General features: G+C 32.3%; 4 protein-coding genes across 6 annotated transcripts; 2 read left to right on the top strand and 2 right to left on the bottom strand.

Moving 5' to 3' along the window:
- Positions 1-226: 226 nt before the first annotated feature.
- On the bottom strand, positions 227-1,593 carry LOC106123548 (uncharacterized). Its single transcript, XM_013319945.1, has 2 exons — positions 1,501-1,593; positions 227-1,400 (listed from the first exon to the last, which is right to left on the bottom strand). Exon 2 carries the CDS (start codon positions 1,289-1,291, stop codon positions 353-355), a length of 939 nt encoding a protein of 312 aa, XP_013175399.1. The 5' UTR covers positions 1,292-1,400; positions 1,501-1,593; the 3' UTR covers positions 227-352.
- Positions 1,594-2,478: 885 nt separating this feature from the next.
- Positions 2,479-15,207, top strand: LOC106123550 (uncharacterized). Of its 2 annotated transcripts, none has more exons than XM_013319947.1 (5): positions 2,479-2,719; positions 13,674-13,866; positions 14,230-14,346; positions 14,552-14,688; positions 14,933-15,045. In XM_013319947.1, exons 1-5 carry the CDS (start codon positions 2,717-2,719, stop codon positions 14,957-14,959), a joined length of 477 nt encoding a protein of 158 aa, XP_013175401.1. In that variant the 5' UTR covers positions 2,479-2,716; the 3' UTR covers positions 14,960-15,045. The 2 variants fall into 2 exon arrangements, with proteins under 2 accessions (XP_013175401.1, XP_013175400.1); XM_013319946.1 differs by having other exon boundaries at positions 2,480-2,719; positions 14,552-14,683; positions 14,933-15,207.
- Positions 13,806-20,122, bottom strand: LOC106123547 (uncharacterized). 2 transcript variants are annotated; one of them, XM_013319944.1, is made up of 8 exons: positions 19,916-20,122; positions 19,657-19,820; positions 19,113-19,294; positions 18,844-18,952; positions 18,610-18,766; positions 18,286-18,461; positions 18,041-18,216; positions 13,806-13,838 (listed from the first exon to the last, which is right to left on the bottom strand). In XM_013319944.1, exons 1-7 carry the CDS (start codon positions 20,107-20,109, stop codon positions 18,083-18,085), a joined length of 1,116 nt encoding a protein of 371 aa, XP_013175398.1. In that variant the 5' UTR covers positions 20,110-20,122; the 3' UTR covers positions 13,806-13,838; positions 18,041-18,082. The 2 variants fall into 2 exon arrangements, with proteins under 2 accessions (XP_013175398.1, XP_013175397.1); XM_013319943.1 differs by lacking the exon at positions 13,806-13,838 and adding an exon at positions 17,032-17,118.
- Positions 20,123-20,705: 583 nt separating this feature from the next.
- On the top strand, positions 20,706-23,123 carry Aly (aly protein). The gene is made up of 2 exons (XM_013319735.1): positions 20,706-20,776; positions 21,121-23,123. Exons 1-2 carry the CDS (start codon positions 20,758-20,760, stop codon positions 22,827-22,829), a joined length of 1,728 nt encoding a protein of 575 aa, XP_013175189.1. The 5' UTR covers positions 20,706-20,757; the 3' UTR covers positions 22,830-23,123.
- Positions 23,124-23,294: the final 171 nt, after the last annotated feature.

Genomic DNA, 23,294 nt, shown 5'->3' with positions numbered 1-23,294 from the left:
GTCGCCCACAGCTAGTATTATTATATTTTACACTGCGTAAAAATTTACCAAAAGTCTCAAGTGTCGCTGTTATCGTTATAACTGAAATATATTTACAGTTTTGCGATAAGCGGTAAGAAATATGCCTGCTGCATCTGCATACAGTAGGCAATATTTACAAATCAAAACTGCATAAAGCTATTAAAGACATGTAATTAAGATCTTATAACGGCAAATGCAAACATTATTGAAAAAGATGGACTATTTATTATAACCACAACATAAAAGTAACAATCAAGCACGTAAAGAAAACTTGCAACTATTTTACAAACATTTTAAATGATATATATATACATTGGCAATTTATAAGTAATTAAAATTCTTCTTCCTCCTTAGGCGGATTTTCGTCGGGGAACACTGCTGCCCTCAACATTGCAATATCATCTTTATTCAAATCAATACCTAATGTCCCAACCACATCTTCAATGCCAATAGTACCATCATTGCTAAGATCGACCTCTTTTATAAGGTTTTCCAACATTTTCGGCGGTAATTTGTGACCTTGTTTCGAAAGTAACTCCTTGAAAAATTCTCTATCAATCAAACCTGTTTTATTCGGATCGAGAGATTGTAAAGCTAATCTTAATTCTTCCTCAATGGGAATAGCTCTTTGCCTTATTGTAACTATTTTGACAAATTGTTCGAACGTGATATGACCATCTGGATGTGGGGGTCTAACACAAAAATCTATTAATTCTTGCAACTGTTCAGGTGTATAAGTCATGAGAAGCAAAGCTTTTAGCATGTAAATCAATTCTTTTTCAGTAATATAATTGTCTATGTCGGTATAGGCTGGGTTATAATCTTGATAAACATCCCAAAGCTGTTCCACTTCAGCTAACTGATCATGTCGAAGTGCAAAGGGCGGTTTGAGAGCTTCTGTAGAATCTGTAAGATTGTACGGCGCCGCGGGATCCGGTGGTGGTTCTTCAACGAATTGCTCCTCTTCTTCTACAACATCCTCAATTACTTCAGGTTTTTCTTCCTTTTTCTCTTCTTTATTTTCTTCCCCTTCTATTGCTTGAGTCTCATCGGTTGGTTCATCCTGTACATTTTCAGGCTGGTCAACATTTTCTTGCTGGTCTAAATTTTCTGGCACATCAACGTTTTCTGGCTGCTCTGCGTTTTCTGTCTGTTCTACATTTTCCGTTTGTCCTACATTTTCTGGTTGTTCTACATTATCAGTTTCTGCAGGTGCTATTTCAGATTTCACTTTGTCAACAGTGTCATTCTCAATTGCATCGTTTTCCATTATGACATCACTTGTAATTTAAAATCATTAGTCAGGTATCATAAAATAACTTCAGTTCATACTAAAAATTTGTCTCCACATCTTGGTTTTCTTAAGTGTGACCTTAAAACTAAAGTTAAATTTTCAGTTATTAGATCATAAAGATGGTGACTTCTTAAAGAAATACTATCAAGAATATTGATAAATTCTTTTAAAAGCTCCTCACGTACATCGTCTATAAAATTAAACATTGATATTATTCAAAATAAATAAATATATCGTACACAAAGACCAGTTAAAATTTGACATGTTGTCACTTATTTCTTTTTTAAAGACAAAGGCTTAAAAGTAATGTGATTTTTTTTCAGTCAATATAATAAAATCAAAATAAAAACTATTAACAAAGAAATATAAAAAAAACGATACGCGTATGTATACGATCGATATTAACTATATATAATCTAAAGTATGGACGGAGTATATACATTCCCGACATTAAGGAAATTAAGGCAGGGGAAGAGAACAATTTTGGCATAAGTCGTGTACAAAAGGCGTACCAATGAGTTGTTAGCGATTCTATTGAAGTTTATAGTATATCAACAAAGTTGTTGAGAATAATTTATGTAAATTCTATTTTCACATTAGTACAGTGTATCTACATTTTTAGGAATTCGGGTATATTTAAAATGCAAATTTCATATTATTACATTCGATAAATAAACGCAAAATTTGTGTCAAGAAGAAATCTGCGTAATGTAAAATATGTAAAACAATGGGTAATAATAATAATGTCGAAGAATCTCCTTTTAAGTAATTGCGTTAGACGATAGTTTCGCAAAAACTAGTAATTTTTACATACTAAACCGTAAATTACGTCAAAACTAATAACACTAAAATATATAACTTTCTAAGATCGCTAGACTATACTCATTTGTTTACTCCAATCCTTTTACCTATTTATAAAACAATCCATGTATTTCCGAGCGGTACATAAAATGTTTCCGTATTTATTTGCAGTCAAGTGCACGGCACATAGCTGACTGCAATCCAACACTAATGTATACACAAACAAGCAATCTAACAAGCTTCCGTACGATGCATAATATTGTATCTACATTAGTGGACGAAGAATTAAATCAACTCTAGATAATGCAAAAGTTCTAGTATCCCACGGCCAATGCTTTCATAAGGCGCATCACGTGCTTTTCGTTTGTGAAGAAAGAACGCGTCTATGTTGTGGTGAGTGGTGAAGTAGTGAGTGAGGATAGGTTAGGCAAAGCGCGGCAAACGGGGCAGAAGACAAGCCGCGCGGTTCCGTCGCGCATGCGCACTGGCTACCTTCGATCGAAGTTGGCGCGAAATAATACGAATACGATTTTTTTTATGGAAATAGGAGTTATGACAACTTTTTCAGTTTAATACGGATAATATTAAGAAGAAATTAAAATGGTAAGTAATGTTAGTTACAAATTTACTATTAAAAATAATTATAAAAAACACACAACACGAGTAAACTAAAATAAAACTTAAAAAAGTACATTCGCATTACTGGTTTTAATTTATGTACTTTACAATAAATGTATATTACTTTACAATATTTTCATAGTAACAAACGTTTAAAATCGATGCAAGTTTAATTCATAAAATAAGTGTTTTTGTGTGATTTTTTTTTCAATCAAATTGTATTTAAATTTTCATCAAGGATTTTTAGTTTATATCGTATTCAACAATTTTTAAATAATAATAGCTATTTTCATGCAATCCAATTATTTATTCTTAGGAGATCTATACAGTATAACTACCTACGTTCATGCTTAAAACAACTTTCCTCGCTATCAGTTTAACACGACCCAATTGCCATTGTTACTAATATATTAAATATCCCTTTATTTACCAAAGCAAACTGTAGTAAGTGGTAAGTAATAATTAAATATGACGAAAGAGTATTTATGCAGATGTTCTCGTTGCAAAAGATGCGTGCGAATAGATTTGTACGTTATTAGCGATAATTCCTTGTAGCAGAAAACGCTCACTTAGTAAACGCGGCTAGACAACATAATATATGAGATAAAGCTAAAAAAGTAGTTAATTTAGTAATGCCTTTAAACCTTGATTAGCATTTGATCTTTATATGTAATTATGTCTTCCATGTAGTTATATGTTATTGAAAATTTTTATCAAATAAGCGGGGAAATACTCCAAGCTTTTCTTTCGTATAATCAAAAATATCATCATCATTAACCTGCCTTTATCCTTACAGAGGGTCGGCACACTATAGAAAAACAATCATAAACATAAATTCGTTATATTCATTTATTACGATTCCGATATTTATACAACTTTACACAACTCATTCATCACAATATTTGAACAAATATTATATTTGTTTTAATCAAATAAAATTTTGCTTTCTATGTAAAGAACACAGCTGTCCATTTTGTTGTCGGAAACGAATAAAACAAGACAAACAGATCAAAGAATAATGCAATTTTCTAAAATTATCACACAAACGTTGTCATAGTTGAGAATCGTCTGCACTTTAATGTCTGCAGCATAACATGGCATCTAAAGTCAATGTTTAAAAACAAAACATCGCGATTGCCAAATGTGCAACACCTACGATAAGTACTTCAACCAATATTCAAAATACCTGACGCAATAAAAGTACTCTAATTGAAAGACAAATAAAGTACTAGGAATCATCGAAGGTATCGTTAGCAAACTGGATACCAGCAAGAGACGTGACAAGGTTGTATGCATCTAGAGTCGCAGTCACGTCACGCGTGATAAAATATTTGAGTTTGAAACGTGCAAACAAAATTGAGATTAGTCCCGTGTTTGTTCTTTAATTTCCTTATTATAATTCAATTATCAATCCGCGCAATTAACCTTGAATACGCATGATATACCAGGAAGAGTTACAGCAAAAAATGAATAAATTTCAATCAATTTATTTATAAGGATACTAGCTGCCGCCCGCAACTACGTCCGCGTGTTTGACTAAAAAAATTAGGGGTGGACTACCCTTAACATTTAGGGGGATGAAAAATATATGTTGGCCGATTCTCAGACCTAATCAATATGCTCACAAAATTTCATAAGAATCGATGAAGCCGTTTCGGAGGAGTATAGAAACGAAAATTGTGACACGAGAATTTTATATATAAGATTGTTATTTGATAAAAAAAGTTGATATAAACTTAAACAAATGAATACTATTCTTTAATAAATAATGACCATTTAACCTCCCTTAATTTTTGGTTTGACATCTAGCGACTACATCTTACATAAATATTTTGATCATGAGTGTCCGCTCACTCGAAAGACTTAATAGGTATAATCTTCTACGCTAAGCTACCGCTTCTGTAACGTCTGAAAAAAAAATTGTGTCGAATTATAATATTTAGAGAGGATAAAATGGATAACATATAATTTAGTACTATAAGAGTTTCGGTTTTAAAAACCCACCAAAAATATTCACACTTAAGTACATAAAAATATATCAATAATATGTTTGCGTAGTAGAAAATTAATTGAATTTACTGAATAAGAAATAATTGACCCAATAATCGTAAATCAATTTAGTTAAACGTGATTTTCGTGATAAAGATCGATCGAATTCCGAAAGGTATTGTTAATCTACAAATCTTTGACCTCAAAGCTCCGCCCGTGAACTGCGGATCGTAATAAAGCATTTGTAATTAGTGTTTTGCCAAACAGACAATATCTGTAGCACGCACTACGTGATGATCCTTGAGAGCTTATTTTAATTGACTTCAACGATCACTATTAAACAACCTTGTCATTGCTTTTATATTTATTTTGACGTCTATAATCATGCCAGAATTGATGCCGATTGTCTAAATTACTACCTTAAAATTGATATCATTTGAATGTAATATCCGTAAAATATAGTTTATAGTAATTGATGCATTTTAATCGACTTAAAAAAATAGGATGTTCTCAAATCGTACGTACGTTTATAAACAAGCTTTTGCTCAGTGAACCTTTACAGTTCGTTTGATTTACGAAAAGACTGTGACATACGAATATGAAACTTATTAACAATATTTTGAAGAAAGTCGAAAACTTTACATAATAGGTAATTAATAACATGACTTTCATACTTTGTTAAACAACAGCATACAAAAAACAATATAATTAAGCTTATTCAACTGTAATAATGAAAATTATCTCGAGCTTTTCTTCAGCCAAGTCAATGTCACCAGCGATACTAGAACATTACTTACATGACTATAACAGTATCGATGGGTTTCCATGGTCAAAACACTAGTACAAAAGATACTGCTATCTCTGTTTTATTAAAGAAAATGAAAGGGATGTCAATATGTTTTATATGAATGTTCCGGCCATGGAAACCTACTGTTACAGTAATTTGCAATAAAACATGTCGAGAGAAGGTCACGATTGCACAATAAATCAAAGCGATGCGACTCAATGAAATATTTTTATAGCTTGTGATTTAATTCTGACATGATGCTGTCAGCTTGATCTTAAAATTTCTATAAGTAGGTAGTAAAAATACAGACCATAGTTTATTTAAATACAAGTGTTATATGTAGGTAGTAAAACTTTAAGTAAGATATGAATGAATATGAGGAAATATAATCAAAGAACTAGAGTAGTAGGTAGTGTTAGGAAGAAAATCTGAAAATGTGGCAGTGTATTGACTTAACACTAGCCTTACTAAAATATTGACGTTTATGTTCCTCACTATTCTTTCTGACACTTGACTTTGTAACGAAAGCACACAAATTATTCAAAGTAATACTATCTAAAAGTAGAGATTTTAATTAACATTTATATTGTCTTATTGTAAATAATACGTAATATGTAGTTCACTACTTTTTTAATTTGCGCCAGCGAAGCAATGCTTTGGTCACGAGTTTTTTTTTTTTAATTAGAATTGGCGCCAACTTAAGAGCCTCCAAGATATTAGAAAACTATTTTACTACAACAACTATAATATTATTCTGCAGTTGCGGAATTAACACTGCGCATAAACTTTTGTTGTCGAGCCAAACCGCTGACCCAATTTTTGTATGATTGAATTTTCCGATAAATACTTTATTGATCAACCAAAAAGAACACAAAACCTAGTAAAAAGTTTTTTAAAAAATGGATGAATCATATATGATGCATACTATAAATATAAATGTATCCATGAATTATTTATATCCGTCCTAAGGTGTGTTGCAAGGTCTATTACAAGGTCTGGTATGTAATAAAAATGCATTTCTGGCTTTTAAACGGAAACGCACCATTTATGATATCAATGTCCTACAATTATTTTTATTTAACAACTGCCTCGCCACGTCTCCTCCGTAAGGTTATACGTAATATATACATTGTTAGCCCTTTAAGATTCTAGACTGATTTTCAAGTAGACTAGCTTCATAACATTTAAAGTTAAGAATATCAGAAAGTGAAATATTATTAACTTTTGCCTTCTTCCTGACGATATAAAAAAAAACTTAATTAATACCCTATGTACCATGTGTTCTTCCAGACTTCGTTGTATAACTATACCTTTAGCAAGATCCGTTCAGGTATTGCTGAGTATTCCGGATATATTAGTAAGATATATCAAAATTTGTATTTTCGATCTCATGTTTCCAAAAGCTATATCTTACAGAAAACATAATGCCATCTCTTTCATTTTGTACACGTACTTCCCGTTCCGCCCGTTCAAATTTCTCCGTTTTATTAGCTGACTTCATAATATATAAGCTGAAGATGGTAAGGAGCTAAAATAATCGTTAGGAAGCTCGGAATCGACCTTTGTAATTTTTCCGGGTGAAAGTATGGGAGTGGCGAGTGGCGTCGTGGACCACGGATTATTGAGGCTCCATCGCATCACGTGAGATGTTACGTATCATATACATTGACAAACTGCGTATAACAGGTCAGTTCTGCTCGTTTTTATACGCCACTATAATATTAACAAAAGAATTTATGTACCTACAACTACGTAATCTTACCATATTAAGTTCGTCATATTCTATTGTTGAAAACACAACAGAACCTGATTTTCATTTTATATAACACAGTGGTAGACCCCAGCAACAACAGCATCTGTGCACAAATGGGCCAGCTTGACCGATGAAATATTATGTCCACAAAGAAAACAAGCGTTTCGTCTAATATGATTTGGGTACCGGAGGCTTAATTTTAGTCCCTTCTGAGCGTCCCCTTCTTCGACGATTAAAAGTTGGAGCAACACATCTGCAATTTGAAAGTCTGTGGGCAGCGGTCTTTACGAATTCAAGTGGAAGTTTGGTCCTTTGTCACCTTATGATAAAAACACACTTACGAAATACTAAAGGCAAAAAGAAACGACAAATCGATAACTGAAACGGAAAAACAATTTTTTTGCCTATTTAAAGTATGCATACATTAAAATTGTCAAATGAGCAATGAATGGAAACTCGTTTTCGATTCAGTCATGAGGCTACATTACAAGATAGCTTAAACTAAATTAAAATCGAGGTGAACCATCTTATCAAATTACAGACTCCGCTCCAATTGGCATGTGAAGGGCCGCATTCTGTTATTTATGTCCCATATTGTAATTCACTACGAATGTCCATAGTACCTTCAAATCAGTAAACACAGTAACTTAGGAAAGTTAACTTTAATACCAGTAGTTAAGAATCAAATTCGCTACTTCAAACATTAGATTACATGAGATCATCGCCAATTTCACAGGACTAGAAAATATTGAAATTGGCTCAGTTTTAAATAGTCTATTGTTATCATCGATACTACAAAAGAAGGTTCACACTTACTCTCTCTCTCTCTCACACACACACACACACACTTACTAATATTATAAATGCGTATGTTTACATTGATGTATATGTTCGAAGGTATTTTCAAAAGGACTCGGACGACAACGGATCTCGATGAAGTTTAGCACAGATGTAGAGCATATTCTGGAAGAACACATAAGCTACTAAGTTTTTTTAATTCCGCGCGGGTGGCAGCTTATATATAGCATCGTGGCTATCAAAACTGTTTTGTCACCGCTACATATTTGTCAAAGGTTATCTCGATTTAAACCAGTTGAGATACAAAAACTCCATACACAAAACCATAAAGGGTTCAATGCCTTGCAATTGTCATAAAACGGTCCATTTTTGACAGCATTATATTGTTATGACCAAAAAAGGAACTTTAAAACATAACATACAATGGCTAACCTGTTTTACTCGGTAATACACTTGTTATTGCATCTTCTCCTCTATTTAAAAATTATTGCAGAAAAACAATGTATTTTATTTTTTATAACATAAGGTGGTAAAGGAGCGAGCGGCCATCTGAAATCGACGAAACAGCGAAGAAACCGGTGCCCATAGACATACGCAATTGCGTATGCGTTGCCTATTGCATATTATTACTATTAGTGTGACTAATTATTTAATATTGATTTTTTTAATAAATTTCTTTCAGAACATTAATTTCTATTCAAATTTTTACACTGGTCATCTGACCAATCTTGAGCATTTGCCATGTATTTAAACCGTAATTAGTAACAATAGGACATTTGATATTACATTAATCTTGTCTTTTATTCGATATGCCTTTCCAAAAGTGAATTTTGAGAAACATCGTACAATAAAATAGCCTACATATACTTCGCAGAAGCCTTTCTCTCGCCATATTGATTGGGCGTAGGTTTAAAGAAGGGAGAACTGGTGAGCCTGTATCTCGTTATTTTGGTATTTACATAATTATATTATGAAATATATTATAACATCCTGCACTGATAAAATTGTGCCTTTTTTTCTTTTGTTCTTTTTATTTCATATCATAAGACCATCTTAGTTTATATAATGGTGCCCTAAAGCGACGCGAACAGGCTTTTAAATGTTTCAATTACAAGTAAATAAACTTTACAACATACTGATTTAGTTACATTTCCATCCCACACAGTGTGCAGAAATATACATGCACAAATTCTAACATTTAATCTTAATCTGCCACCTCAATGCGCCAATAAAGCGCAGCGACCGCTTCCCTTAGTTCTCCACATTCGCAATTGCATTGCCTACTTTTAATTGACGGAGGAGGAGAACACAGAACTTAATCCAGTCTATGTTCTTCTTACTCCTTCCAGACTATGTTCTCCATTTATGCCAGATTTCAGCGAGATCCGTGCGGCCGTTCTGAAGATACCTTCGAACAAACATCTACCTATTATCTTCATTTATAAAATTAGTAAGATCAATCTTAGTTCGAACATAACGAGTAGTTTCAAGATAGTACTCATTTGAATCTCGTAGGCTCTTGTCCTTGGTACGTCTCATTCGGCTTCGTGACCATTCATATGCCCACGCAATAAATACTCGTGATATACTTTTCGCCAAGTCGATCTCTTTGTAATTTACGAATCACTTGTTGCATAAGGAACTTTGGTCTAGACACCGAATATTTAAATGGTAGTATACCAAAAACTAGTCTGATCTAATCACCCAAGATAGAGGTGACTAGACTAGAAGCTTCAGTGGGGACGTAAAGTGAGCTGATGATAATACCAAAAACAGTCGGTACGTGTATTACCAATAACTTATTGCGACAAAATATTTCGATAAAATAATTTATTTGCATGTTTTATTTTTGAAAAACAAACTTATATTATTAAAATTAAATAACGAAAAAGGTTTGTTATAAGGTCCAAGTTATAAATTAATAATAGCAATCGTTACTTAAGTACAAACTGTTTTGCAACACAAAAACCAATCAAGCGGAATCGTGTCTCATCACTAAAATGCAGAGAAGGTGCACCACTTCAATTACTCTCAGAATCGAGAACATATATTTTGCAATACACATACAAATGATCGGCGTCGGTCTTGATAATTAGCTGCCGTGGTGTTTGTAGTCACGATGTGGTGAGCCGCTTGTTGTGGTGGGCCTCTTGTTGTGGTGGGATGTGGTCATGTGACTTACACGATATTGATTAATTTTACAGATAATGTAAATCCAATGTGAACATTACAATAACATAATAATAATAACATTTACACGGTTTACAATAAAGCAACAAGGTCAGAAGGTTGAGTAGGAATTTCTTCACGCATAAATTGCGAAAATGATTGATGAAATAATTTAAAGTTATTATTAATTAATCGTTAATAGTTGTTTATTAGTAAGAATGTAAGAATCTAATCGATTAAGTGAAAAGAATACATTCATTAGTAATCGACTATCAAATTCTTAAACAATTATCATGATCTGTACAGCAAATAATATTGGGGTGTCTATATGTTATATTTTTGAGAGAACTTTCACTGAAAGATAGCTAATGTATGCGGACATGTTAATGGTTGTTTTTTTTATTTTGCGCCGACGAAGACACGGGCGATCGTTAGTCTTACATAAATTATCTGTATAATGCAGAAACGAACAATCGATTCATTGCATATATAGTAACCATCATTTGGTGAATTTCCGAAAAATGTTTAAAAAACATTTTGCTATCTCTGCCTTATCTAAGAGAAAAAAAGAGATGACAACATTCAACCGTTGTTGTCCATCAAGTCAGTTTGATTCTACCGCGATTATAACATGTGAATTACGATGGTTAATTTTCCGCATAACGGATAAACATCAAGACCTGTCCAGTTAATGATAAATTAATCTTTGCTCTTACATAAATGACATTACCTCGATGTATGACGAATCAAATGTTTCTGAGGATCCATGATGATAGATAGGTCTCGATTTTAATAACATTTTTCATTAAAGATTGCTTTGTTTACAAATCAAGCAGTAACATAAATAAAATACTTTTAAACAATCAATATCTAAATGTTTAATTATTTAAGTAACAATCGTAAAGAGAGTAATCTGTGTGGTCTCTATAATTTTTTTTTATTAAACAATTACAAGTTTACGACAATAGTCGAATGGATTCGAACCCCCGACCTCGTGATCGGAAATCCGTACCCTTAACCATTAGGCTATTGACGCTTTTAAATTACTGTACTTACCGCGGGTTTCTGAAACCAAAATACCTTTCATCTTTGACAGGGATTTTGTCTCAGAAACCCACGGTTAATAAATAATAGTCTATTGCTGCTGATAAATAATAATCTGTTGGCCAGTTACAACTCACATAATTGCAATCTCAAACTTTGACTCTTCGCCTTTATGGAAAACATAAATCAAATAATAGATTGTTAACCAAATATTTAAATTGGAATGTTTTAATTTTGGTTAAAATGTAATATTTCAAGTCACTTTTTTAACTGATATAGAAATTCATGTGGGTCACTAATCATCACACCTATTGTATTCAAAAGAAGTATCAAGAACCTACTACCTTCAGACAGACAGTAGCATAATATAATCACGTTTTTTATTTTTATTTTTAAGTATTAACGAATACTACTTCAATGTGTTATAGCTACTCGCTTTTAAAAAAATTAAACTTCGTATATATCTTACTATTATTACTAATGTTGGGATGGATGGATGTTTATTATAAGGTTTAACCAGAAAGGCTGTATGGATCTTGCTGAAATTTGGCATAGAAGACATAGTCTGGAAGAACACATGGGCTACTAATTATTATTTATTTAATTTTGCGCGGTGCGGGTGACACTAGTATATATACATATGCGTAAATTCCTCATATCATTTACTTTAATTTATATTATGAACACAATTTAACACCTGTTGATACTCCGTGATCAAAATAATAACATAATATTATTTCTTATAATGTATCAAGATAGGGTTGCCTCTCGAAAGATTTTCAAGTAAGATTAATACAATAATTGTTTTACAGTTGAAAGAAAAGTTTAAAAGCTTTCAATACATTTTTAACATGGGAAAATATCTAACAGGTAAATACTCTTTCAGCTTTGGGTGAGATATAAGTTAATTTAGGGTTCTGCAATGTTTGCTGTTCAAAACCTACTCCATCTTATGTATACCGAATATCGAGTACCCACGCGAATCGTCTGTCTTTATCCTTTTATTGTCCACTTTAGGGCCACTCTAATGGCAATTCAAGCTTTTAAAGTACAAAAATATAAAAAGAAAAATTGTTAATTAAATATTGTCTACGAGGCAACCCTGAACGGAGCATCCGTATGTTAGTAACAAAGAATTACATGTGATAATGACAGTCTCACCTTGTAGCAATGCTGATCTCGTATTAGTTGGGTCCATTAAGCTTTCGAGCGTCAAGATCTATTTGTTAGGCGGAAGGTCATGGTTCAATGGGCTGTTTCGTCATATCACGAGCACTTGCTACCTTAAAACTTCATTTGATACATGTTTATTCCAGTCCTGTCATTAAAAACGAAGAAAAGACAACTCGTAACTTTTATTAGCAACATTTGAAAGAATCTTTATATGCGGCCAGTACTATTTTCGCAACATAATCATTGCTTATGATGGATATTGCAAACGGCCAGCTCTAAAGCTAAAACATCGTGTTGGGGGATATTTTACGGAGATTGTCGTATTAAAATAATATTATTGGCTAGTGACCTATTGCTCCTCACATTCAATCATAAATAGGGATTGGAAGAACTTTAAAGGAAAAGTAATATTTGTGTCTAAAGTATGTGTACAATAATAGACGCCACGCGCTGTCTGTCGTACTGTTAGAATCATTGTTTTCTAGACAAAGGAATTTGAATGTAATTTACTTTCATCTTCTACGGTTGTAGTTTTAATAATGACCCCAAATAATGTCTATTTATAAACTTTTTCTTTTGAGTATTTGTTTCATAAAATTAAAAATAGTATCTTTTAACTCTGTCTAAACTATAGTAATTACCTAATAATCTTTCCATTAAACCTACATATACGTAATTTATTTTACTGTTATACTCAATATCGTTCAGATACAACCATAATTGCGGTTAGATTTAATTTTAGAATTTCCATGCTTAAAGATAATTCCGACTTAAAATATTACGACGAAAACATACAATTTCTGCGCATAAGTGTCTTTGTGTTGTCTCTCTTTTTACATTATAGTTGTTTACTTTATTTTTTGGTGATATAATTTTGGACAGTTTCAGTAAATTCAAAATATAGAGAAGCGAAACTCGCGTGACTTATCTTTTATTGTGCTGTAACATCCACGTGAGAATATGCTGTAACAGACGACAGATATCGCATAGATCTAGCTCCATGTATTTCGCGTAACAAATGTGAATTTTAAAACATGTTATCAATGAACTAAATCAACTAGAAATACTCGTATTTATAGGAGGATTCGACGTGCGAAAAATTCCATAGACGAAAGGAAAATGACAGATTAATTAAAAAAAAAACCTACTATTATAAAACTACTAAGGTGTTTTAAGCTGTCGGTTTTAATGTACTTACATTCATGAAACTATTTTTCCTTTTACAGAGTCCGTTGAACAAATTCCCTAGCATTTGCAGTCTGTTTGTGTGTTTGGTACAAATGACAGCAAGCGGTATGGCGGGAACGCAATTCTCTTCGCACGTGAGCGTCAGCACGCCGTCTAGAAGCTTCTCGCATGGTGTTGGCGATCCATTGCACGTGCCGGCACAACTGAAGTCAACGTATAGAAACTTTAGAAGTAAGGGAAAGTTTTCTTTATAAATATTAAATGGTGATCGATGTTTTCTCTGGTCAAGAATGCACTCTACATTAGATAAAGCCGGCTGTAGATAATCGACCAATGGAAGAGGTTCTTATTCAGCAGCAGAAAACCATAGACTTCCTTCCATAAGAAATACAAGAACAAGAATTTGTTTTGATGAACGATGGTAATTGAGGAACATGATGTTAAATGATTACCAAATTTCATTAGTTCAGTAGTTTCAGCGTGAGGGAAAGACAGGCAGATTGAGTTACTTTCGCATTATTTTATAATACAAAATAAAGATTATATTTCTTCAGTGTCATTTTTATACATAGGATAATAATTTTTTTGTTTTAGGACCGGCATTTTCTGAAGATATTGGATATCCGAGAGTTAAACCGGCGATACCATTTGTGCATGAAGATATAGTTCATCACAACGGCTATAGAGGACCATCACGACATAACTTCTTTGGTAAGGTTTACAATAGGTGCTTTTTTTTCAATTATACCGTTTGTAAAAACCATTAAAAAATTGTGTTAGACCGCACCAAACGGAAGTCTGTGGTCTGATTGTAGTTATCACAGAACACCCCGTATATTTGTAAAAAAAACCAACGCCGTATCTAGTAAGGCTCTAGTGACGAAACATAACAAGCACCTCCTTTGTTTAAATTCAGATGCAAAAATACCCGTATTGCCGCCGTCGCCGTACAAAGTCGATTCTCCGGACCCGGAGTCCCTCTGGCCGGAAGGTCTATTCGTGCCGCCATTGACCCCACCCCGCTTTGGATTACGAAGGGTTGACGCCCGTAAGGTTTTATCGAAACTTTAAATAACATAATTTAAGAATGGTATTTTAGTTGTAGATGGTACGTTTTTATTCCTTCTTGAGATTTGTCGAAGACTGCAATAATTTTAATACACCATTGCAGCTTAACAGCCATTAACTTCACTTTTATGGCTCAAAACAATATTTCATAAAAAAACCACTGCTACAATAAATTTTTCGTTTATACCTTCGTTTGCTATGACTTTAGTGTGTTCTTTTTATTTTTCAGATAATTTCCTCGACCCATACTTATTAGAGGGCTCGGAAGCTATCGCCGCAGTGAGAAGGGCGGACAACCACGGGCATTACTTCTTCCACGACATACCTCATATAGAATCGCTACTCGCGAATCAAAACCTAAGAGTGAAGAACAATTTGAAGCCGCATCGAATCGGAAGCATACGCCATACATGGCCTTATAATAGACCATAGACAATTAGAACTCAGTATTAAAAAAAAAATATTTATGAAATGTAAAAAATTGTAAAAATACTCATAAACTCATTACGCATTTGAATAAATAAAAGATTACCTCTATTGCCTTTTTTATTTTAAACATAATTAAAAAATATAGTCGAAATAAATATAAGACAAAAGTTTTGTGTGCTACATTATTGTCTTTATTAAAGTGAATGTTTTCTACTATAACTAGAATTAAGTACATTTAATTGAGTATATTGTAAGTAAATTCGAAAATTGTACAAAATTATGATAGTACTATATCGGTAGGCGTCTATTGACTCGCGCCGGACGCATCGTACGCACGGCTTGCAACCGATTTCATTTTGCTTCGTATGATTTTACATAGCACTGACCATATCGAAAGGCAGTTATCAACAAGCAATCCATTGCGGGCCGTGTGTCCGTTGCGTCCGGCGCGGGACAATGTACTCGTACGTTATATAAATCTTATTCTACATACATATAGGTACATTTTCCCTTGGTAGTACATACAATGGCAGTGCTTGTTTTTATTTACAAAAGAGTACTCCAAAAATGGTTTGTCTGTTTCAAATGTATCACATAAAGTAAACTTTTTTTAAAAGTGATTTTTTTTTAACTATGTAACGGACGAATATTTTTCTTTTTACGTTTGGTCAAAATTGCCAAATATTTAATTTCTAACAACATATTAAAGTTCGTCATCTTTATTCCAAGGTTTTTAATTGCAATAAAAAAAATGTGAAAATATATGTTTGTATATAAAATCATGACAATCAAACATGAATAACTTGGACGGATCTTAAAATTAAAAAAAAAACAATTTCATTTTACCAATAAAAATAAAAATTATAAATACACATAAAAATGGTGTTTCGCAAAAAAAATAACAACCTTTCAGTCACATTAAATAAAAACATAATAATTTTAAAGAACAAAAAATAAAATAGCTCTTCAAAAAAGCTGCAGCATATTACGCAGTCTATATTAAAATCCAGGAATGCTGATATTAGAGATTCAAATACATTACAAATATCACAATTAAAATACTATCTTCAAAACATACATCACCTAAGAGTAACAAATATTATAAAGAAGTACGGAAATAGTTACTAAAATTACCGAAGGAACAGCTGCAATCTTATAAGATGAATTACAGAGGTCTCCATTACAGAAACACATGTATACTTTCCTGTGACTCCACATTGTATATGCACATCTCTCTTCATAGTCGCTTGGTGGACGTTGGAGACACATTCTTTCTGTTGCCGCACCATAATCTGAAATAATATAATATTTCAAATTTAACATATTCCAAGTCACTTCGATCTTTTCACACTAAACTCAATCATCAATGGCATTGAATATGTTATTAAATTGGAAAACCAAATTCGTTAATTAAAAGTTTTAATATACTGATGGTGAATATAACACTCCGAAATAATGTAAATAATTTTCTAATTAATTAATTTGGTAAAATCAACATTAAACTCTAATGAATTGCAATTAGACTTATGGTGTAAATCAACTCCGAACCAGTTCAAAATTTTAGGTCACATAGACTTGAACCATCATACAACTCATTATGATGGGTACTATGGGTTTAGCACCTGAGCTGAGTCGCAAGCTGCTTGTGACTTACAGTATGCAACTTCAATTCCAAATTTTAACTCTATAAAGGTACAAATAGAGCTGAGCTGTGAACCTGTACTTTGATCTACTTTACACATGTAAATCATAAATTGTTCTGCAGATCATCAATTTTAATTGTTACTCAACAATAATTACAATACATACCATCATTTTTTAATGCACCAATATTGCCCTCATAAGACTTCCCACACCAGCCAGAAGGACATGCTACAACATGAATGCCCACCTCAGCTTCCGGTTCTGTTACATTAAACGGGAATGGGTCCCCACATGAGCCAAGTTCACCTCTTGATCTGCATTTTATACATCTCTTGTTCAAACCTGCAAAATGTTAAATCTGAATAATATAATATGTGATTTGGAAATTCATACAATTCATAATGAAAGGAAGTTTACTCTTATACCATTTTGCTCTTTTGTTTATTCTTTCTTTTTGTCTCTTTAAGTTTCTTTACTAGTAAACTAGGCAGGATTGTTGCTCGATAAATCATTTTATAATTTGCTGCAGATTGATTTAAGGTACGTTTTATGTATAAAACTTTCAATAATAATAACTTGTCACATTACTGAGTACCTGGTACATTTTTTAATATTATTGAAGTAATTAGTTATAACTCCAACCCTACCTTAATTAATACTTTAATTTTATATGGAAAATAACGTTTAAATTACAAATAATCTTTTATCATGAATAGCAAGTCCAATCGAGAAGTATTTTACAGCGCAACTCTCACTTTACCTTGACAATTGTATCCGCGTTAACAAAAATATTAAAAGTGAAAACTTACAGTTTGCTTCCTTAAATAAGGCAAATCCCACCAAGGAACATAGAAATAAAGTTTTGTAATTCATCTTTGTATTTTTAATATCGAAAATTTTATTTACAACACACTTTTAAAACTTTTCATTTTGTATTTGAAGGCACGTAACAAGTTTCAAAACTTTAATTTGGCACTTTGACAGATTATTGAATCACACAAGTGCACACATTCACAATCACTACGATAGACCATAGACTACGGGCCGTGGCATACTGACAACCAAGTCGTCGATTTTGATAAAGATTGTAACAAATTCTTCATCTAGGACCGTTACATCATTACCAAATATTTAATTATATTACGTTGCAAATGATAATTAGCAGTAACCGCAAAAATCAGTTACTCATAATTTGTCGATAAACATTGCTTGAAGCTATATTTGAACATGGATATTTATTGCATGAATGTAAGAACATACATACCTTTTTACGTTTCCTTGTTCATATACACAAGTACTGTAATTTTTAACAAATCAAACTTAAGTACAATGGATCAGCAAAGTAGTTTCTTTGATGCCAAGCAACACAAATTCCGGCACAATAGCATGTTATAGTTAGAGATAATACAAATCCAAGATAAATGGAATATCTAAAAAATTCTGAAATAATTTTGTGAAAATTAAAATTTAGATATTTCTTAATTTTCTACCAATTAAACATAAACTCACCTTGATTGAGTAATTTAGATTTTGATACAACTTTTACACAGTAGGATTGGTATGGTTTGCCGTCAACATAACATGTGTAAACACCTTCTTCTTCCTTAGTAGCTTGTAATATATAGAGGGAATTATATGCATCAATAGTTAAATGCGGTTCTTTTTCAGTCTCTGCCATGTTATTTCTATAATTGACAATACCATTAGGACAACTTCGATGATACAAAACTAATCGTCGTTCCCACATTAGCTATAATTTCCATTAAGTCTTGCATAAGCATAAATCGAGTTACATACACATAAGTATAAGTAATTTAGATTCTCTAAACATACCTAAATGAAGAATTTAGCTTTTCATTATTTTTATACCATTCAACCTTGGATTCCAATGTTGCTTCGGGGCAGTTAAGAGTGAGATGACCGTTTTCACCTATAATTTTTTTAATTTTGCTCTTCATGAATTCTCCTCGATGTTTATTTTCTTTTTCATCTTAAAATAATTATGTAATGAATAGTCTTTAAATTTTACGATGATTTATAACTAGTAAGATTTAAAAACCAATTTACCATTCCCGATCATTGTCTCATTCAAATTAGAAATATATTTTTCATTTAATCCTTCAACCAAATTAATCAAATTGAATTTTGCTTCAAACTCACTATTCAAAACGTTTCTCTAAAAAAAGGCAAAATGGTACGTTAATTTATCAATGGTGCAAAGTACCTGTTAAATGAAAATCTAAAAAAAACGCAATTCAAATGTGTTAACGTACAACGCGGAATTAAGTGGCCTCTACTATCATCACATTTGTATGAATAAAATTTGTTAAATTTACCTTTCTTATTTTGTGAAGTCCATATGATTTTTGATAACTCGTAATTTTTTTCATATGAATAGTAGGGGAATAGATAAAATTATGGAACATTATTATTCTTTTTGACTTTGGTACGCATATAAATTTACGCAAATGTTTATTTTTAACTTTAAAATTTCTTGCAACTTCAAAGTTTCCTTGACCTGAAATTTGTATTCGTTTTACCAAAGAAGTACAAATTATTTATAAATTTTAGTACGGAATTGCAGTTTTATCTATATCTTGACTAATAATAAAGATATGATTTAATTGTTTATTTGTTTGCATAAGCTCCGTAACTTCTGAACCCATTCGATAAATTCTTTCACTCTTGGGAAGCTACACTATCTCCAGATGACATAGGCTAGAAATAAACAAGGTTTTTTTATAATTCTGCACGAATGCCATCGCTGGCAAATTCTAGCACAATATAAATAATTTTTTTATGATACTTTTAACCTATCACTTCTACAAAGCAGGAACGATGAAGACAATAAAGTAATATAATATTTAAAATGTAACTTACTTTTCAAAGTAAAGGTTTGGATAGAAGTAGCAGGACTGTTTTTATTTTGTCGAATAAGTCCAGATGTGTTTCTCGAAGTGAAAAACGCTTCTAGAATACTATTAGCCTTGTGTATTTTACTTTGTGCTCTTCTACACAATAAGGCATTATCTTTGTGAATAACGCTAAGATCATAAATATTGGAAGTACTTAATGTGCTTTTGTGGGTACTAAGTTCAGGTTTTTATATTTTGTTAATGCAAATATCCTAAGTGCTTACCAAATTAGACGAAGTAAAAAATTATTTGGACCAGATCCTATTCTAATAACTACATCATATCGATCAAAACTTTTATTTGGATTGGAGTCGACATTCTTGGATAAGACTAAGGCTTTAAGAGCAAATAATAAATTTATTAAAATAAAATATCTCAACATTTCTTTCAAGTTTACGATTCTTTTTATATGTGACATAGTAGTCACGCGACATAAATGAACATTTCAACAGAAATTTTCCGTGTTTGTAGTTTGTAATAAAAAATAAAAAAAACCGAACGTACTGTAATAAAAATCATCATGTAAAAACATATCAATGCAAATTTATAAAAAGAAAATGCAATATAAATTTTCTCGCATACAATCTTTCGGTTATTAATCTATATTAAACTGGCTGTTGCCCGCGTCTCCGACCGCAAAACATTTTAAGTCGGCTAAAAACGTAAAATATAGCCTATATGCTCTTTTAAGCTATGTTCCTATGTTCTGCATCTTTTCGAAATTTCATCAAGATCCGTAAAGCCGTTCTGCAGGTATCTTCTAACAAAAATCCAACTATACATTCAAACTTTCGCAATTATAATAATTTCAGATCAGTAGCGATGTGTTAAATTTTTAAATTTTTTGTTTTTAATTTAATTATTACTGTGTTCCAATTTTTCCAGTTAAACTTAGAATTAAAAAGCACGATTTTTTAATTTTTCCCTTATCTTAAGACCATAAACTAAAAAAGACATTTTTTAATATCCTTTTTATAATCTCGAAAACTTACCAAAGACACTTTTATTGTCTTTTGCCCGACTTGGCGCTCTCTTCTTTAAATTGAAACAAATTTACGACGTCAATATGGCGGATAAATGGAAAAGTAAGTTTGTTTATATTTTTATCAAACAAATCTTTATCTTTAGTTGCTTTATATAACACAAAACTTAAATAAAATTTGTAAAAATTTGAATTAAGATCTCTTTTTAAATTGAGTATCAATTTAAGTACTTCATCTGTTAAGTATAGAATATATTTTGATTCTAAAGGTTCAAAATTTGAAAAAATTCAAATTTTTAGCCTTATTGACAAAGATCATTTTGTTGACAATTTTCGAAATCTTATTCCATTTCATAATATACCTGTTATGACAGTGCACATCTTAGCGACATATATTAAAACTTAAATAAGAGTTATCCAATAATATTGAAATTTTTTATCTTCAAGGTAGTCCAAAAGATGGAAGAAATTCAACGGGTTTGCAATATAAGATTAAGAGTGAGCCAATGGATTCCGATTTACCCGAGGAAGACGAGACACCTCTTGCTTTTGGACCTGCCGCGCTTGGACTTCACAGAGTTGGAACTAAGTTACCGCCAAAACCTGCACCTAGTGAACCTGTTCAGAAGCTAAACGCAAGAGGTATGCCAGCTCGCATAAGGACGAAAAACAGATTTATTTTCGTTGACGATTTTATAAATACGTCTCCTCCGCCTCGGCAATCTCCGAAACGATTACCTAGACTGTTGAGTAAGTCTCCAACCAAATCATCAAGTGCTAAAAAACAAAAGTCGCCAACAAAGGGACACAAACCTGTTGATCGATATGAGGAAAAAGTTGCGACACAAGGAAGTCAATCTCCAGATCGTAAAAGTGGGCAAAGGATAGGTATGCGATTAAGGAACTTGTTAAAATTACCTAAAGCTCATAAATGGGTGTGTTTTGAATACTTCTATAGTAATATAGACAAGGCTCTATTTGAAGGTGAAAACGATTTTATGATTTGTCTTAAAGAATCCTTTCCCCAGCTGACAGTTAATCGGAAATTGACCCAAATACAATGGGCAAAAATTAGACGAATGATGGGTAAACCGCGAAGATGCTCCCAAGCTTTTTTTGCTGAGGAGCGCAAAGAACTTGAAAGAAAAAGGAAATTAATACGATACATACAACAAAGGAAAACGGCAGATATATGTGTTAAAGATTTACCGAATGAGATACCAATGCAGTTAGTTGTTGGTACCAAAGTCACTGCAAGACTGCGCAAGCCGCAAGATGGACTGTTTACTGGGTGCATAGATGCTGTGGACACATCCAACAATACATATCGGATAACATTTGAGAGACCTAAGCTTGGAACACACTCGGTACCTGATTATGAAGTATTGTCAAATGAACCACCAGACACCATCAATCTCTCTTCAATAACACAGAAATTTAGACCTAGATATGTTATGCAGGAAATTTTTAATTTATACCAACCATCTTCTGGGTCTAATAACACTAGTAAAAGTGACCCCTTAATTGGATGCAATGATATTTCAAAGCAAATGGAAGCAAATATTGGTGGTTTTCCTTTCGACTTGCTTGAATTAATAGTAAAGTTAGCAAAAATATTGCGTGCTAAAAGAAACAAAATAAACAGATTAAAGGAATATAATAGTGAAGCAGAGAAAAGGAAACCATTTGGCCAAAAACTGCCTGAAGATTTTGAAAGGAAATATGCCGCAGTTGTTATAGAATTAGAAAGAATGAATATGGACTTGCAGGATTATATCAATCAGGTTCAGCAGTATTGCCAACAAATAGCACCAGGCCCTAGTCTCGCTGCCATGTTGGCACCTTCTCACCTTAGAGAAAAATGCCGCGAGGAGGCATCATTGCTTGTTGAGAAGAATAATAATGGCACTCTAAAGGATCCTAACATCATAGACCTCATAACAGATTTAACTGCCCTTATGCTACAAGTAAAAAGCTTATCTGATTCCGATCAAAATGCATATGAACTAAGTGTCTTACAGGGTACTATGGATCAAATAAAAATGAAACTTGAACCACAGCATCAAAGGTTGTTTCAAAGTAATGTTGAGATTCACATGCAAAGAATTCAGATGGGCTTAGGGCAGATGTCAAATAGTTATGTTGCTGGCACATAATTCTGTACTCTTATAAATTGTTTTATTTGTTGTAACAAAACTCGTCTGAAAATGAATTGTTAGATATAAAATCTTTCAATTAACACTTCTGCATGCACAGGGTGTGAAAGATAGATTCAATGAATTAATATAATAAGAGTCCTGCTATATATCTTAATATGTAAATAAACCTTATTTTTAATGTTAATGGGGAGGATGTAGTATAAATTTTACTAATTGATCAATTTCTTGAATTTTCACCACCTTTCCTTTAATTTGATTATAGTTTTAAAAAACAATGCATGTGTGAATATAAAGGACAGATTTATTTAGAATTATAATATAATTATTGTTGAGTGCTACAATTTATGTACTATATATACTCGATTTTGTTATTTGTTACAACTAAGTCTATTCAAATTGCAATAAATGGTGACAAAATATTTTTTATATAGTATATTTCATTTTGGTTACTGTATCCTTGGT

Source organism: Papilio xuthus, unplaced genomic scaffold (genome assembly GCF_000836235.2).
Source record: "Papilio xuthus unplaced genomic scaffold, Pxut_1.1 DF826115.1, whole genome shotgun sequence".
In the NCBI taxonomy this organism is placed as follows: Eukaryota; Metazoa; Arthropoda; class Insecta; order Lepidoptera; family Papilionidae; genus Papilio; species Papilio xuthus.
Note: the sequence above shows the minus strand (reverse complement) of the source record. Positions and strands in the feature narration are given on the sequence as shown.